The sequence below is a fragment of the Camelus bactrianus genome, chromosome 25, assembly GCF_048773025.1.
Source record: "Camelus bactrianus isolate YW-2024 breed Bactrian camel chromosome 25, ASM4877302v1, whole genome shotgun sequence".
In the NCBI taxonomy this organism is placed as follows: domain Eukaryota; kingdom Metazoa; phylum Chordata; class Mammalia; order Artiodactyla; family Camelidae; genus Camelus; species Camelus bactrianus.
In genome coordinates this window covers 25,656,372-25,674,647 of record NC_133563.1, presented here as the reverse complement: position 1 = coordinate 25,674,647, position 18,276 = coordinate 25,656,372, and the positions used below count along the sequence as shown (strand labels likewise).

The window sequence follows — 18,276 nt, the reverse complement described above, 5'->3', positions numbered from 1 at the left end:
CTTAAGCCTTGAGTGCCGATGACCCGAGCTGGCTCTTCCTGCTCAGCCTGCGCCGTGCTCCATGCGACAGCTGCAAACCCCTTTCCTGAGCATCCCTGGACTTTCTTCCTTCCCACAGGATAATAAAGCCCCTCCATTTTGGGAGTTTCCATTTAGGATTGTGCCTCAGAGGAGGGTTAGCACAGGAGGATTGCATCCATTCAGTCCAACAGCCACACCACTTCCTTACTCAACATTCCTATCCTTTCCAGAAGCACCCAAGTCCCAGAACCCAGCATCCAATATCCGGGCCATCAGCAGCCTGCCTTGGCAATAAGGTTCATTCACTCCTTATTTTTCTAATCTCGTTTGTCCATATGTGGTTCACCCTTAGCCTGAGCTTCTTTTAGGTCCTGGTCCCAAACAGTGAAAAAGATCTTGTTTTCCTTCAATCAAATAGATTTGACAGTAAGAAGAAGAAAAGCAGGGAGAGAGCCGTCCCCGGGTTCAGGCAGATCCTGGTAATGGGCTGGAAGGAGGAGAAAGGGGAGGGGGCTGTGTCATCACGGGTGTTCAGCCCACACCCGCCTTGCACCTCCCTCCCACCCACCAAAGCAACATCAGCCTGGTTCCTCACCTTCTGTTGCCCCCACTACCGTCCCCCCGTCGCTGCCCGCTGACTCTCATCTTAGACAGTCTGCGGGAGATGCGGGGGGACATGCCTGCTCTGATACGCTGCTGGTTCAAGTGTAAACTGAGGCCGCTCCCGGGGGGGGGGGGACTTGACACAAGCCACTGAAATATCCAGCCATATCTTATTTTATTGTGCTTCACTTCACTATGATTTGTTTTTGTTTTTTACAAATGGAAGGTTTGTGGCAACCCTTCGCTGTCAGGTCTATCGGCACCACTTTTCCAGCAGCATTTGCTCGCTTTCTGTCTCTGCCACTTTTTGGTGATTCTCACAATATTTCAAACTTCCTCCAGCAAAAAGATTACGACTCTCTGAAGTCTCAGATGATAATTAACATTTTTTAGCAACACAGTATTTTTTAACGAAGGCATGAGCATTTTTTAGACATAACACTACTGCACACTTAATACACCACAGTATAGTGGAAACATAACTTTGATATATGCCCTGGGACACCGAAAGATTCATGTGACTCGCTTTGTTAGGATATCTGTTTTATAGGGGTGGCCTGGAAGCGAACCCATAGTAACTCCAACATGTGCCTGTGAAATAGTTCTTCTCAGCACACACCCTAGAGAGAGACTTGCCTTCCTGCACACAGCAAATTGTTTACTGAGTGAAGCCTTGTTTGAAATAGAGAAAAATTGGAAACAGGCAAAACGTCCATCAATCGGAGGCTGGCTAAATAAACGGGGGCTTACTGTAGGATGGAACACTGTGTATCCATTAAAAAAAAAAAAAAAAAACTAGGTGACTGATTCTGTATAAGCTTGGCTGGACCTCCAGGATATAGTACTGAGTGAAAAAAATAAGTCAAAGAACAAATAATATGTACAGTTTTCCACTTCTTAAACACAGATAAAATAATTCTATATATTTTCAGTAGCACATATATATGTGTACAAATGCAAAGACAAAATATTTGGGAAAATTTGCACTGAACTTCTAACTCTGGCTACTTGGATGGGGGTGGCGGAGTGAGAGGGAGTGAGGAGGTTGAGTAAGATGTTGGCTCAGCTGTAATAGATGGACTTTTAACTAAGGAGAAAGAATGCGAAAGGACTCCTTCACAGAGCCAGGGACTTGCTCCAGGCCTCATCCTTGACCTGTAGGGACGGCCCCCTGTGGAGGAAGTCAGGAAGGTATCCTGTGACCAGAGACAATCTCTTGCCTCTTCCTTTTGCATGTCTCTGCCTGTCTTATCAACTAACCCAGCCCTGGACTACTGATTTTTTTTTTTTATTACCTTTCCTAGGAAATCATTGCCATTAAAGAAGCCTACCAAAGGTGTAAGTGATCTTTTGTTCTGACTTTAGATAAAGAATGTTCCTTCCAAAATACCTCTGGGAAACTAAATCTGACTTCTCCTCCCCATTTCTCTTCCCCTAAAGTATTTGACAAGAGCCTTGAAGCAGATGTCAAAGATGACACAAGTGGAAACCTAAAAAAAATTCTGGTATCCCTGCTACAGGTAAGAGTAAAGAGGTCTCACCTGCTTTATGATCTTGGAAAATAGCTCTCGGCAACATGAGACAATGCTGAAAAAGGCAATGCAGATGACAAACATTCCCTTCTTTTCTTAAAAATGTTATGGAGGGATCCTTGACCTGTGTTCTGTCAGCTCAGCTATTGTGAAATGATTCAATGGGGATTTTCCTCATAATAACAATCCACCTAGTCATTTGCAGTTACAATCCCTTTTTGTTAAGGCGTTATCTCATTAAGCATCATCACTTCATTCTGCCAGTGAGGAACCTCCAGGTTTACACACAGCCCAGGAGCAAGAACCAGCCCATCTGACCCCAAGCAGGGCCATTTTCACGACACAACTCTGCACTTACTTCCAGGATTCACCTCGAGTCTAAGTCCATAAAAACCGCTGCAGGGAGCTTGGCCGGGAAAGCAGAGCTTTCAGAATTGGCCCTGCTGGGACACAGCCCCCGGGCCTCCAGCCAGATGGCATCTGCACTCTCATCGACACATCCGTCTTTATGAGATTGTGTATTTCCTCTGTTTCATTACTCTTTGTGTGGATAGACTCACAATAGAGAACACACAGACTAGACTTCAGCTGTAGCAGGAAGAGTATATAAGTGTCCTCCTGCTGCATAACAAACTGCCACTAAACAACACAGATCTATGATCTAGCAGTTTCCATGGGCCATGAGTCCTGTTATGGGTTAGCTGAGTCTTTGGCTTGGGGTCTCACCAGGCTGAAATCAAGGTATTGGCCAGGGCTGCCATCTCCTCTGAGGCACGGGGTCCTCTTCCAAGCTCCCTGGCTGTTGGCAGAGTTCTGTTCCCATGGCTACATGACTGGTGTCCCTGTTTTCTTGCCAGCTGTCAACCAGAGACCACTCTCAGCTCCTAGAGGCCACCTGCAGTTCCCCGCCATGTGGCCCCATAGACAGTTCAGAGCATGACAATTTGGTTTCTTCCAGGCCAGAGGGAGCGCATCTCTCTGACTTCCATCTCTGACATTTTAAGAGCTCACCCGATTGAGTCGGACCCACCCAGGATATACCTCCTTTGATTAACTCAACTATTTAGGAATCTTAATTACATCCGCAAATATCCCCTTTGCCACATAAGCATAACATCATCACAGGAGTGATATCTCACCGTAGTGACAGGTCTTGCCCACACTCAAAGGAAGGGGATCAAAAGGATGTGGGCCACTGGGGTCATCTTAGAATTCTGCCTGCCAGGAAGGGCTTAGGTTAGACCTCCAAGGCCTTCCAATGGCCAGCATTCAGGGCTCTTCCGGACTGGGACCCCGAGAGGTGAAATTTGATATTTTTGGAAGGAAGCTTATTAGCTTTGCAATGGACTCGTTCTAGGGGGCATCATGAGGTTGCTTAGCAGTCAGTGACCCTGGTTTCTACAAAATGAAAAAATTGTCACAGAAGGTACTCTGTTTATCAGTTGTGCCCAAAAGATGGCAGCAAAGAGCAGCGTTGCCACTTGGCCAGGCTGAGTCTAGCTTCAGGCCACTCCTCTGAAATCACCCCCTTTCTAGGACTTTCCCTTTTTGTGCTCTGTGGTCAAACAAGAGCTCAAGTTAATAACAATGTGTTGATTTTTCTAGGCTAATCGTGATGAAGAAGATAATGTGGACAAAGATCTAGCTGGTCAGGATGCCAAAGAATTGTATGATGTAAGTGTGCAGACGTGCCAGTCTCTGCCAATTCTTTTTTTTTTTTTTGTTAACATTACTTCCAACAAATGTTTCTTTATTTCACATGAATTGGAATGACTTGGGAAAAATAAGTATGATCTTTAAAATATTTTTCAGATACACAGGCTTCATGAAATTAAAAGAATTGTTTCTATTCTTATACTCGGGTTAACCAACTTAGACTCATTTTGGAACGAGGGAGGGTATAAATATAAATAGATATGTGAGGTATACTTGTGGGCTAGAAGTTTAAATTGCTTCGTCAATCAATTTGGCTTCTATTCAGTGCATATTTTATTGTTTCCTGTAAGGGAGGGCTGTTCACAGCTCTGCATATTCAGTCTCTTTGCAAAAGTTTTTTTCAAAATGTTTGCACTTGGCCCTTTAGGCAGGGGAAGGCCGCTGGGGCAGCGACGAACTGACCTTCAACGAAGTCCTGGCCAGGAGGAGTCGCAAGCAGTTACGAGCCACCTTTGAAGCCTATCAAATTGTAAGTGATTGAGCACTAGGGTGTGCAGTTCACACTGAAACTCAGTCTCAAGTTATTTCCAAAAGAAGCTGAGCTCTGGGATATGGAACTGGGGGGGAAGGCACAGGAGGTGTCTTTTACCACAGTGGTTCTCAATCAGGGGTGACTTTGGCCACCTCCCCACCGCCCCCAAGGGATATTTGATAATGTCTGGAAACATCCGAGGTCATCACTGCTGGCTGTGCTGGGAGGAACAGTGCTACTGGCATCTAGAGGTCAAGGCCAGGGATGCTGTTAAACATCCCACAATGCACAGGACTGCCCCCCACAACAAAGAATCACTCGTCCCCCAATGTAGTGCCGAGGCTGAGAAATCCCGCTTTGCAACAGAGGCTGGGAAAGCAGAGAGGTGTCAAGTTTAAGAGCAAAGCGCTAGAGTCAGAGGGTCCAGGTTCAAATCCTGGTTCTGCCACTAACAACTGACCAGACTCCTCCATCCCCATTTGTAAAACAGAGACCGTGATCTTCACCATCACATCCTCATGGGGTTATTCGAAGAGTTAAGTAAGATGAGTGTCAAAGGCTCAAGACAGTATCTGGCATGTGGGACACATACAGATGTTTTCTGTGATTATTATTCCAATTGACAGTTGGGTTCCCAATGCCTACTGCTCCTGAGACAGATGTGATAAGACCTCAGAGATACACTCCTGAAAATATACGTATAAATTACTTCTATACAATGGTTTTTCATCTAATGATAATTTTAAGCCAACAAGGTGAGGTAGCTATTTCTAGGCACTTTGTGGTTGAGCCCATCCCTGAAAATCAGTCTTTAGTCACAAGAAGCCTTTTGTGAAATATCAGATTTAGGGGGGGAGTCCTCCCATCTTATGTTTGTGGAGTGCTTTTAACTATGCAAAGCCGTTCTGTGCCCTGTATCGCATTTCAATTTCACAACAGGGCTGTGACTCTAAAGGAAGCTGAACGGCCATCGTTACCCACAACTGCTGGACAAGGAAAGTCTGTTGTGAGTAAGGAGCCATCTGTAACTTATCAGGACCACACAGCAAGTCAGTAGCAGAGAGTGGATGAGAACTCCAAGATTCCCCAGCCGGAGCGCCTACCTCAGCCCGAGCTGGCCGCTCCTCACTCAAAATAGCGTTTCCTATGTGTTGCCAGCAGATGAAAAGACAATAAAACTTTGGAATTTTATCATTACTGTATATAAGCCTTTAGGGCCCTCCACTTTCAAATCGTGCCCAGAGTCCTGATCAAAGGCAGCTGACCCCGCACTCCCCTGGCCTCGAGGCCTGGAGCTGTAGAGATGGAGCTGGAAGACTTCTCCGTGACCCAGACCCTCTTCCCACAAGAGGAGTCATGGTTGGAGATCCTGGGGTGGCTGTCCTTGGGGGTCATTATAGAAACACACACGTGTGACTGTGCGTGTGTGCGTGTGTACGTCAACTACTGTCTGGCCAAGGATACGCTCTAGGCCGATCGTTCTCAAAGTTAATCTTGAAACAGCAGCAGCAGCATCACTTGACAACACGGTTAGGATGAGAATTCTTCATCCCCGCCCTGGACCTGCTGAATTAGATTCCTTGAGGTTGGGGTCCCATGGTCTGTGGTTTAACAAATCTTCCAGATCCTGATGCATTTTAAGGCTTTAGAAGTCAGCTCTAGGCTGCATGCTAGCTGTAGGACCCTGGGCAAGTTCTTAAGAGTTCTGTGCCTTAGTTTCCACAACTGTAAAACAGTAATAGTAGCTACTTCTCAGGGTTAGTAAGGATTAAATGAACTATCGGAACCAAAGCATTTTGTGCCTAGCATGCAGTAGGTGCTCAATTAACACTGGCAGTTGTTAGGAGTCTCCCTGTGTGAACCAACAGGGTCAAAAATCAGAGCTAAAACTCAAATGGACAATAAGATAATCTATTGATCTGATGATTCTTTACATGAAACCCGCTCTAAAACACTAACTGTTCCAAAAGCTTTGCTGCAACATCATTCTTCTTGATCCTTATCATTGATTGTTTTGGAGTTCACCCTGCTCCTGGGAACCTGGCTCCATAAATTTTCTCATGGTCTCTGGCTAAAAGCACTACGAGACTAGGGTCAAATCACTGAAGTGTATTACGTGGCACAGGTTGTCCTCGCATAGAAATGAATTTTAATTTTTGGCACAAAAACTCAGGTTTTTGCCCTTGATTTCCCCCTAAACCTATCTTCACTGCTGACACTCTCAGAAACCCCAGCCCAAGCAACGCTTCCCCAACTCCACTGCATTGTGAAAGATTATTACCATCCCCATATTTACAAATATGAAAGGCTTACAGAGTTATAAAGTTCCCTAAACAGGGCTGTGTATAAATCAGATGTACACATACCCACAGACCCAGCACACTGCCTCCTCATCACACTTCTCCCCTCCCCTTTAAGTGTTCCTAAGCCCATTCTAGAAACTTCAACCCTTTAACTGCTGTAGCCAAAGCCAGAGTGCACAGGGTTCTGCTGTGGGGAGGCAGTCAATTTAGGGCATTGGTTCTAAAAGAAAGAAATGTCTCCCTTGTTCTTCTAATAATCTCCCCACAGGCAAGGCTCCCTGGCAAACTGGAAGCCTTTGGGGCTCGTCTAGAACTCACCCTGGCCGTGTGTTTTTGTGCTGAGATTAGAAAACCTGATTTTGTCCAAAGAGCCCCCTAAAAATTAAGTGTTCCAGCAGGAGAGAAGCGTGCCATTTGCAAAGATAGGGGCAACAGCTTGGGCCAGTGGGTTGTTTTCCATTTGTGTTCAGTGGAGCCCCTGGAGGTGCCTTGGTAGCTACCAGGAGGGGATGGAGGCGGGAGGTAGGTGGAGAAGAGGCGCGGTACCATCTCATGGTAGTGGGTGAATACTGCCCCCTGGAGTTGGGCAGCCAAGAGACTCTGAGGGGGCGGAAACCTGGTGTTACCACCTAGGGCCGGGGAAGGGAACCCATCTCCCGCCTCCCCAGAACGGCTCTGCTTTCCTGCTTGTATCTGTTGTGGAGGCCGAGATGCCACAGAAAGTTTTAAGACACTATTCTGGCCGAGTATTAACAATAAAAACAGAAAGTGGTTTATTGTAAGGATTTCTGGTTTGTTAGTTTAGTAATACATTAGTTTGTGTAAATACAATGTCCTCTTGAAACGCAATCTCAGTCTACAGAACAAGAACGCTGTTCATGGGAAAGTGAGAGCAGTTTCCTCCAAAATATGAGCTCCCACATCAAACCCCAAAACGGCCGGAAGAGCTAAGAAAGGGACAGGACTGAAAGCCCCCAACCCCACCCCTTTGAATCTAGGTCCATTACCCACCAGACATCTAGATGGGGCAACTCCGATGAGGAGATCAAGCAATGGGTTTCAGTAAATCCGAACCCTCCTCGCCCCACATCTATTGTGCCTGTATCACAAAGAATATTTTGTTTACCCGCGTTTTCAGAATAAACTATGTAAACTCCACCAGCGTGTCCTCAAAGGCCCCTGTTATTTATAGACTCACAATTGTGTCACATCCTGAAAAGACAATTTCTAAGAATTTTCAGTATTTCTAATGTTTAACTGCATTTCCCAAACCCGATAAAAAAAAGTTCTTTCTCTTTCTGTGCCTGCCCTGAGCTTGGCCCAGGCGGTACTTGTGTTAAAGCCTAGTCACAATTTACTCTGAACTTCGGCTTCTATAAATATTTGGAAAGAAACCTAGTGTGTAATGCTGTGCAGAACAATGTGTGAGCTGGCGGTGACTGTAAGGCCATTTGGAGTCTCCCCAGAGCGAAGGAAAGCAGCATTTGACATGGTCAGCCCCCCACTCCCAGACCATGTAGCCCCCTGGTGTCAGAAACACAGACCAAGCCCTTACCTTGAGCTTCACTGCCTCTACTCCTGTCACCCAGACTGTAGGCGCCTGAGTTCCCATTCTCAGTCCACAATCGAGGAAGGTGTGGGAGGTGATTATAACCCCAGGCTCCTGGAGAATTGGAAATGGAAAGAATGTTTACAAACACACAGGAAACTCAAGGACAGTATAAACATAAACAAAGTTGTTACAGTATTTATTCATTCTTCTTCTACTCCTTGATTTTACAGAGGAGGAAACTGAGACCAAGGGAGTGGTCCTGCCTGGGGTCATATCCATTAGGGGTCAAATCTGGGCTAACTCTTCAGCCATGAGAGTCCCCAATCGAATGGGGGCCCCCATCCCCAGCCCAGCAAGGGAGGAGGCCAGATAGGAGTTCCTTAAAGCCACATGACCAAATCTGCAAGAGTTTAGTGCTTTTTGTAGTGGAAAGAGCCTCAAGTGCGCCAAGGCCAAAAGCAACACCCGGGCTAACATTTGGGCTTTGTCTCTCCAGCTCATCGGCAAAGACATCGAGGAAGCCATCGAAGCGGAGACGTCAGGCGATCTGCAGAAGGCCTACTTGACGCTCGGTAAAGTAGAGCCGGGAAAGCCCCTGACTTAGGCTGGGCTCCCTGAACCAGACTCGAAGATGGAGGTTTACGTGCGGGAAGCTTTCAGGGAATGGTTCTAGGAATCACACATCTAAGCAGTATTGGGAAGGAGAGAAGGAATGGGAGGCAGCTGCAGCAGGAGCTCAGCTGGTCCCCCAGGGAGCCTGGAAGTCAGGATGCCCAAAGTGAAGGCAAGGGGGCCAGGCCTTTGCACCCCACATCAAGCAGCTGGCTGGCTGCACCCAGGGAGCATTTGCAACCTTGGGGAAGGCAGCTCCCTCCCTAGAGAGCAAGTCCTGAGAAGGGACTCAGCTGTGAGCAGCCAGCATGTAACACTCAGTTCTGAGAAAGGCATCTGGGTGCCACACCACAGCATCCACTACAGTCCCACGAAGATCGTGGGTCCCCGAGAGCATCCGTCAACAGCCTGGGACCATTATCTAGCCTCAGGGAGCAGCCTGTGATTCACACAACATGCACTCAAAAGTACTCAGGTTCCAGTCCATGAGCTAGTGTTTGCACATGCCTGATGGCTCGAGGGTGTCCTTTTCCATTTGGTTCCCTTCAACATTGGAATGAATGAGGTCTGTTTAGAAAGCAAGAGGAAGGGAGACCAGATCTTGACCGTGCCAAGCAAACACCAGGACCTTCTCTCCAGGTGTTGCCCCCGGGCAGGAAATAGCAGAGAGATGGGCACGGGGCTGTGCCTGGCAGGCGCCTTTATCCCTTTTGCAAGCCCTGGAATGAAGGCATTGTCCATTGTCCACTCCCTTGTGGCGAGGAGGCCAGGGCACTGTCCCAAATGGCACAAGAAATGGAGAGAATATCCCCAGAAGAAGAGGAAGAACCGAAAAAGAGGCCCCAGGAAGCTAAAAAATGCGCTTTTGCTGCCAAACTCTTTTGTTTTGTTTTCTTGATGGGATTTTTTGGAGCAATGTCAGCAATTGATTTTTTTTTTAATCCACCCTCATTTCGCATTCAAATTAGGAGGACTTCTATTATGATACAATACAGAGCCCTAAACAGTCTTGATGTCACTCCTGACCCACACTGGCTACACGTGGACAACTGTCCTTAGGGCTTTCAGGATGAGTGTCTTAAGAACAAGGAGAGATTACTCAGGGCCCAGCCACAAGGCTCCAAACCCTTCCTGTACTTGCAGAACAAAGAATAGGAAAGCACTAGAGTTCAGTCAGAAGATGAACATTAATCCTCATTAATATTAAGTAATCGTGGTAATAAAACCATTCAACCCTTTAACATTTACTTTGCACCTGCCTGGGCCAGGGGTTTCACCAGGTGAGGGTATCAGAGGTAAATAGGTCCGATTCCTGCTCTTAAGAGGCTTCAAGTCCATGGTGGACACACACCAATCAAGAGGTCAGCCTACAGTAAAGACAAAAACAAAACCAGCCAGAGCAAAGCAGGCAGAGAGCAAGGAAAGGGCTCATCCCTGCAGTCGGGGACCATGAAATGCAGGAGTTAGTGACTCCGGTAGCAGCAGATATGAAAGAAATTAAAAAAGACCTTGGAGATGAACCACAGAGAGAGTGGAACATGCCTTCATGACTATATTCTCCAGACACTCCGCACCCTGCTCCCACCTAAATCACGAAGATGCCAGTCTGCAGCTAAAATTGAGGAGGTGGTGCTGTGAGACCAAAGGATTCCCACCGCTTGCAGGCTCTGAAGCAGCACTTCTCAAAGTGGGGTCCACAGAGCTCCTGGATCAGAATCACCTGTGGGAGTGGTGTGAAAATGCAGTTTCCGGAGCCCCACTCCAGGTCAGCACTTAGAACTTCCAGGAAGGGAGTCCAGGAGCCACACATTCACAAGGTCCCCACGTGACCGTCTCATGCTCCCTGGCGTTTGAGGAGCCCTGCTTTGAAGACCAGGAGGAGCAGAAGACAGCAAGTGGCTGGCCGCCCCGCCTTCCACACGCCACAAACAGCTTTATTCCCTCACCTTCCTGAGCTAACCCCCTCCGAACTTTTGGGGGATTCCTGCCGCTGCTAACAACGAGGCACAGACTGTATACAGTAGAAAACTTTAAGATTTATCTAAAATATCAAGAAGAAGAAACATCAGGGCAGAAATCACCTGTCTGTGTAGGGATGGAACACACTAACATGAGGCAGACAATGTCTTCAGCATCAATCAGTATGAATGCACAGGAGAGGGTCCTCGGGAAAACCCCGTGAGGACACTAGCTCAGAAAGTCTGGGGGTCACAGTGAGTCTCAAATATGCTACTTTCCAAATTGCCAGCCTCCCCCTCCCCCCAATCCCCACAGCCACCACCAATCCAGCAACTTTTGGATTCAGACACCTGCATCTGGGCTTTTCCACTGATACTCTGCTGGCTGCCGCATGACCTGTCAAAGGAGACAGACCCTCCAGCCCAGACTCTGCTTCCCTAATCCTGTTCCTCCCCCTCCCTTGTAAGCATCAATCACACCGGTAATTACCTAGAAAACAAGAGTTCTCATCACAGGACACATTAAGGATGTACATTGTACACTTACGCTGAATTCATTACTTATCACTGACATCAAAAATGTTAAGTGTTCTAGGCAAATGTCAACAACATAAACAGTGAAGGGTTCGATCTCCCAAAGTGCTGGTCATGATGGACCCATATGAGCCTGGGAGGAATGGGGAGGAATCATGATTTAGCCCCAGAAGCAGAGATGCACCCCATCATCTGATTGGTACTTTATTCATCTGTGGTTTAGGTCATGCTTTATTCCTTTCTGGTTAGGACGGGACCAAAAAAGAGCATCACACAATTAGCAGCATCACAGGAAGATGCTCTGTTGAGAGGATCAAACATTTTCATCAAGCCCAAATCTCAGGTCGCGAACTAAGAAGATTGTGGGAAACCAGGAAAAGATGCAGAGACGAGGCTCACAAATCAAACCCAGGGAAAAGCAAGGGGAAGGAAGGTTGTTTAGCACAGGCAAGCAAACCACAGTCCAACGGAGTGAATCTTCAAGATTATGAAGTTTTATGACAGCAAGGTTGCTGGCCAATCTGTGTTTCCCCTCCAGACCCGCCTTCAGCATCATCAGAGATTGTACTTAGAGATGAGAAGTTATTTCTGCTGGCGAGAGTCATGACCTTTGCAGGGAGAGCCTGAGGATGGTCACAGCATTCACCCTCCTCCCAAAGAGTCTCCAGGGAACAGGAGAGGTTCCCATGTGTCTGAAAGGGCTCTGGTTGAAGAGCCCAGGTGCCTTGACCCAGGGGAATTTTCCAGATCCCGTTACACAACAGTGTGAAGTCCACGCCTTTCAAAAATCTGACTCACAAATCAGTCAGCTACAAGGGCAGCCAGGTGACACTGTGGGCCAGCTCTGTTCTTTCCAAGGGTCTCGGGGTTATTCAACAAAACATGAACGCCTCCTGTTCTCTTTCCTTTCGTCCTGCCCAGTGAGGAGTGCCCGGGACCTCCAGGGCTATTTTGCTGACCGTCTGTACAAGTCCATGAAGGGTGCGGGGACCGATGAGGACACGCTCATTGACATCATTGTGACCAGGGCGGAGGTAAGACCTGCTTGACTCCGAGGAGCTGGGCTGCACCTTCTGGTTTGTTGCCACTGTGGACGCCATCCACAAGTCCATTTTGTGAATTTACAAAGAAAGTGAAACAGAGGCAGCCCTTGCCTTCCCAGACTTTGTGGAGGACACTGTGCTGTGCTTCAATCTGCTTCTTTTTATAAAAATACAAAAACGATGGCTGCTTCTATTTCTGCCATCTGTGGCCCTGGGGAGCCCGTGGCAGTGTGCAGGAGGGACCCGGAGGGGCTGGTCCGGGCGGATAAACCAGAGACACTGAATGGTTAGTGACAGGCTAGGTCACCCAGCAGCAGAGACAACGAGCAAATGATTTCCCAACTCCCAAGCGAGGCCTTTACTTCATCAAACACACCCCACAAGCACAGTATGACACAAAAAACACATCAGTACAAGACAGCGTTTCTCAACGTTTTTAAAATTAAGGATCGCCCCAGGAAGAAGCATTTTTAGACCCAGTTTTTTCCTAATTGTCACTCCCCTTGAAGAAACATTAACTCTGTATACACTGCGTATTTATGTTCCCTTTGTATATAGGTAATTTTACGCAAAAGGTTTTTCTTTCTAATTTTTTTTGGGGGGGTAGGTAATTAGGTTTATTTATTTTCTTATTTTTAGAGGAGGTACTGGGGATTGAACCCAGGAGCTCCTTCATGCTGAGCATGCGCTCTACCACTTGAGTGAGACCCTCCCCACTCGTAAAAGTTTTAAGATTTGGTTTTGCCCTCTAAAAACCAAACTTTGCCCTCGTTGGGAGTAATATCGCCCCCCTCAGAGAAAGCAGGAGTATGACAAAGGGACAGGAAGAGGAGCAGCCGAAGTTTGGGAGCAGCTGTCACGACTCACAGCGAATGGTTTGGAATATAGGGCCCCAGACAGAAGGCATTACCGAAAAAAGAGGAACTGGCATTTCATCCACAGCAGGGAAGCCTTGGAGAGCGAAGTGGTACTGAGCACTTAAAAACCAGACATCTTCCCTCAGAAACTTGTTAAATAAGGGGGGAAAGATACCAACCGAAATTCGGCCCCCCAGCTTTTTGACAAATCACACTTAACATCTGACACTGTTTTGAAGTATAACTCAGCAACAAGACGGTGCTTTCATTTTTATTTCTATTCCTGGAATTTCTCCTCCCCCTCTTTCTCCTCCTCCTCCATGATTCATATTTCTCTTTCTCTCCTAAAGCCCCTTTCTCCTTCTCCTCCTCTCTCCCGCCCCTCGTCTGTCTGCCACCCTCTTCGTTTCTCTTCGGTTGCTCCCAGTCTCTCTCTCTCTCCCTTATCTCTCCAGGTCTCTGCCTTCTCTGTCTCCATGTCTCTTAGTAACTCCACCCCCAGCCAGTCTCCGGAGCAGATCCTGAGACGCTCAGGATCGGCCTGAGGAGCAGGCTGGCGAGAGAGCCCGGCAAGGACTCTGAAGGCCCCAGAGGGCTAGATGGCTTCCAGGGCCCCTCGGCTCCAGTTCACTCCAGTGTGAGCCGTGGAGCGTTTATTCCACAACGTTCCGCCCCATCTCCATCCTGACCGCATGTCCTGGGTCATCTCCACAGCGGGGGGCCATTCCCTCAGAATGCTTCAAACCCAACCACATACACTGGCTGGATCCTCTAATCCCCAAAGTCTCCTGGTCCTGAAACAGAGCCCTGGTGAGCCCCACCCCACCCCTGCCCTGACCCCCTCCCCACTTGCTGCCCCTCCCCCAGCCAAGCAGCCAACGAGTCAGGGCAGCAGGGGACACCCCCGCCCCGCGCTAGTCCCCTGTCTGCTCAGCATCCCCTTCCGACAGTTCCTCACTCTTCCACCACCTCCTGTTCAGCCCTTTAATTGGGGCAGGAGAAAAAAAGAACCAGAAATCTGAACAATGGCTTGTGGGTCTGTTTAGAAAGCAAGATAGAGTCTAAATTAAAACAAACAAACAAAACAAAACAATGCCAAAAAATGGCATACAAAAAACAAAACAAGACAAAACTCCTGGTGCAGGAGAGCTCCATGCCTCTTTTATGAGACTTACTCTGTTCCATCCGGAATTGTGTCTTTTCTGCAGCAGGTAAGGTCGCCTCTGCTAGGTGGTAAGAATCTTTCGAGCAGGACAACTTTTTTATTTGTTTTTCTTCTGAGTCCTCTCCCCACCTCCAGCACCCAGGTTTTTCAAGTTTTTCAAGGAATTACAGCTGACCCTGGAACAATACGGGTTTGAACAGTGTGGGTGCGCTTATCCGAGGATGCTTTTTCAGTAAATATAGTACCTGTATCTTCATTTTATGGATCTTTATTTTTTTAACATTTTTTTATTGAGTTACAGTCATTTTACAATGTTGTGTCAAATTCCAGTGTCGAGCACAATTTTTCAGTTATACATGAACATACATATATTCATTGTCACATTTTTTTTCCGCTGTGAGCTACCACAAGATCTTGTTATATATTTCCCAATGCCATACAGTATAATCTTGTTTATCTATACATTTTATGGTTCTTTAAATTAACGAAGTGTGGGGGAAAGTCTGTATTCAATTAGAGATCACAATATGTAGAATCAAAAGAGCTAGGGTTTGAGGCCTGAGTCTGTCCAAGATGTTTCAGCCTCCTGCCCTCGGGGAGTCATTTATCCATTCCTTTGTTTTTGAGGCAGAGAGAGCAGCATGCAAATTTTCTACTGCATGGAGAGGGTGGTCAATGTTCCTAATTTCTGTATTGTTCAAGGGTCAACTGTAGATTCAAAATAAGTCCTACAAATTGAGAATGACTGGAATTTTGCTGATTGGCCCTAATATCCTTGCTGATCAGGGTACAGGAGGCAAAAAAAAAAAAAAAAAGCCTTCATTTCCAATTGTGTTGACAATTTCCTTAACGTTATACCAAGAGTCATCAAATTCGTGACCTGCAGTCATCAAATTCAGGCCCACCACCTGCTTTGGTAACAGTACCGCTACCTGCAAATGATTATTTAAAAATAACTGTAAAAAGCTCAAAAGAAAAATAGTATTTTTGTAACCCATAAAAATCATTTGAAATTCAGGGTTTAGTGTCCCTAAATAAAGTCTTACCGGAACATAGACACGCAGACACCTCTGCCACCTTTGGGGAGCTGAACTCAGCTTCCCTTTTCTCAGCCACAAAATATGAATACTAATACCCCCAAATCTAAGGATAGTTTTGAGGCATAAATGAGCAAATGAGACTAATGTGCTCAGAACAGTGGCCGCCTGTGTTTATGGTGTAAATGCTATGAATGTCCCCATCGCTACTGTCATCTCTCCTCCAGGTGGACCTTCAGGGGATAAAAGCAAAGTTCCAAGAGAAGTATCAGAAGTCTCTCTCCGACATGGTTCGCTCAGACACCTCTGGGGACTTCAGGAAACTGCTGGTGGCCCTCTTGCACTGAAACAAGTCAATGCGGCAGGAGCACAAGGAGGAACCACCTTTGTCAAGAGCCCCTTCCAAGCCAGATTGGCAAATGCGACGCCAGCATGAAGACCTCTCAAAGGTCCTGGTTTATTTCCTTGGCGGCTTGAGTTGTGCAGCCAGGCCAAGCTGTTTAAGTAAAGGCAGCAGCTTTAAGACGCTTGAGTAGGTCTTATACTGGCTTAGCAAGTATCTGCGCTGCCTCTTAACTTTCCTTCAGGGTGGTAACTGAATGCTTTCCAAGCACAAATAAAATCTGCAGTTGATGAAAAAACGATGCATTCGTAATAGAATATTTAGAAGAATATGCATGGGGGTATATATGTTCTGGGTAATGATGGAATGATTAAAGTGCCAGAAAGACAAAATTAAGCAATTCATTCATTTGCCTTCTGTGTGTTCAATTTCAAATCCTTAATGTCAATTAAAGAAGCGGATTATGCCTCCATCAGCAGCTTTTCCAAAGACTGGGTTGATTCATTTTGGCTTTTGTCCTGGAAATATATGACTTGTGAAATTTGAACATATTTGCGAAATGCAAACAGTTACATTTATTAATAATCACCGAACAGCAAGGAAACAATGGACTTGCCTATACAAAACGTAACGAGGGGTAACATTCACTGATATACTACCTGGTTTAAATGGTTTTTCTTGCTGCCCTAGACATTAGACCCCCTTGAGTCTTCTCCCTGATCTTCAAATACAGCTAGGCTGGGCACAGTGCCAACAGGATCAAGGTTAATGGTCTGACGCTCAAATGGATTGATTCTGCACCAGTAGCATCTCTGTTCCAAGCAGTTTGCCTCATAGGCACGTGTTGCTGCACACAAAGGGGTCTGTGATGAAAACACGGACACTTGGTCCAACAATTACAGTTACCGTTCATCAGATGACTACTTGCACCTGGAGCTGCTAAGTAGCTTACTTTCGTATTTGATCTTCCCAACATCCCTATGAGGTCAATGTTACTCCCACTTATCAGCTGAGGAAACTGAGACATTAAGTAATCTGGCTAAATTCATTCACAAATGACAGAACTGAGATTTGAATTCAGGGCTGGTTGACTCCAGAATCCACACTAGTAACTGATTTTCTTGGAAAAATAACACGATGTACATATAAGGTCATGGGTCTGTATTCATTCACCTGCTTAAGCTCCTACTATTTGCCAATCACTGTGCTGGGCTCTGGGGATACAAAGGTGAGGAGAACACCGGCCACACCTCGGGCATTCATTCCCAGGCCAGCAGTGTAGACAGAGGCCTCCAATATTCAACACAACGCTGTAAGTACATTCATACAGGCATGTAAAGCTCTCTACCCAAGAGTCAGGCGAGGGAACACACAGCTCTGCCTGGGGGGACTGGGGAATGCTTCCCAGAGATGCATTTGTGCTGGGTTTTGAAGAACGCATAGAAACTTTCCAGAGAAACAAAGAAAGAAAGACACGTGTAGAGGCTCTGAAACATAAGGGAACAGGATGTGTCTCAGAGGTGGTGAAATCCATCCTCCTGGGGCACGGGATGTGGTGAAAGGAAGCAGAGGGTTGGGAAGGCAGGCGACGAAGCTGCCGAAGAGTATGTTTGGATCACATTAGCCACAGTTTTGCCTTCCAAGCGTGGGCTTGCTCCCTTGGGCAATGATGGTCACTAGAGATGTTTGAGTGAGTGAGGAACACGATCAGATTTGGGTCTTGGGAAATCACTTTGGTGGTGTCATCAACATAGAGCATACAGCCCAAACATGCCATGATGTGTCTCTCTAGCGGCTACAAAACAGTGATCAGAAAAACTAAGAAGTTGTGTTAATTTTTGTGTCCTCAACAGACTGGTTTCTCTATACCTAAAGTCATTGCTGTCATTATGAGCTTTGACACACAAAATGGTTTCCTAGAGCCCAGCTCAGTGACGAAACATTCTCATGTTTACTTACATGTTGTCAAAGCTGGCCTTTGCTTTTAAAAAACAGAAAGAAAAATAAGCAGTCTGTGGGATCTAAGCTTATAGTAAGGACAGGAAAACAAACCAATGGACTGAAAAGAGATCTATTAAAAACAGCCATCATTTGAGAGTGTTGAAGGCCATGGCTGACACAGAGAAGAGAGAAAAGGGACATCACAGGTGAGGAAACAGGCTGAGGAAGACGGAGATGCAAAGTCACTTGCTCAAGGGCACACACGGGAAGTGCCAGGGCCGGAACCCGAACCCAAGTCCTTCCGACCCTGATGCCTGGGCTCTTTGCCACACTTGCCCACCCCCATGGATACTTTCTCCAAAGCTTCACCAGGCCCGGCAGCAGGCATCTCTCTCTGAAGCTGCTGACTCTAGCTCACCCTCACAAGCAAAAGCCAGTTTCTATGTGCTTGGTGGGAGGTAAGGGGGCTTTACCAGAGAACTCTCGTCTGGCCTGTCCCCAGAGGGTCCCGCCCTTCCTGCCCTCATGCTCAGACCAGGAATTTCCTCCTCTTCCCTTCCGTAGTGCCTGCCCTGCCCAGGCTCCCC

The 18,276-nt window shown here is 46.8% G+C and overlaps 1 protein-coding gene across 2 annotated transcripts in view; it reads left to right on the top strand.

Moving 5' to 3' along the window:
- The window catches only part of ANXA13 (annexin A13), a 54,967-nt gene extending 38,815 nt beyond the window's left edge, over positions 1–16,152 (top strand). For both annotated transcript variants that reach the window (XM_010972615.3, XM_010972616.3), the window contains 7 exons: positions 1,929–1,962; positions 2,065–2,144; positions 3,762–3,830; positions 4,240–4,341; positions 8,696–8,771; positions 12,225–12,337; positions 15,633–16,152. In XM_010972615.3, coding sequence (XP_010970917.1) covers positions 1,929–1,962; positions 2,065–2,144; positions 3,762–3,830; positions 4,240–4,341; positions 8,696–8,771; positions 12,225–12,337; positions 15,633–15,752 — 594 coding nt within the window. In that variant the 3' untranslated portion in view covers positions 15,753–16,152. The remainder of the gene's footprint in view (positions 1–1,928; positions 1,963–2,064; positions 2,145–3,761; positions 3,831–4,239; positions 4,342–8,695; positions 8,772–12,224; positions 12,338–15,632) is intronic.
- The last annotated feature ends 2,124 nt before the right edge of the window (positions 16,153–18,276 follow it).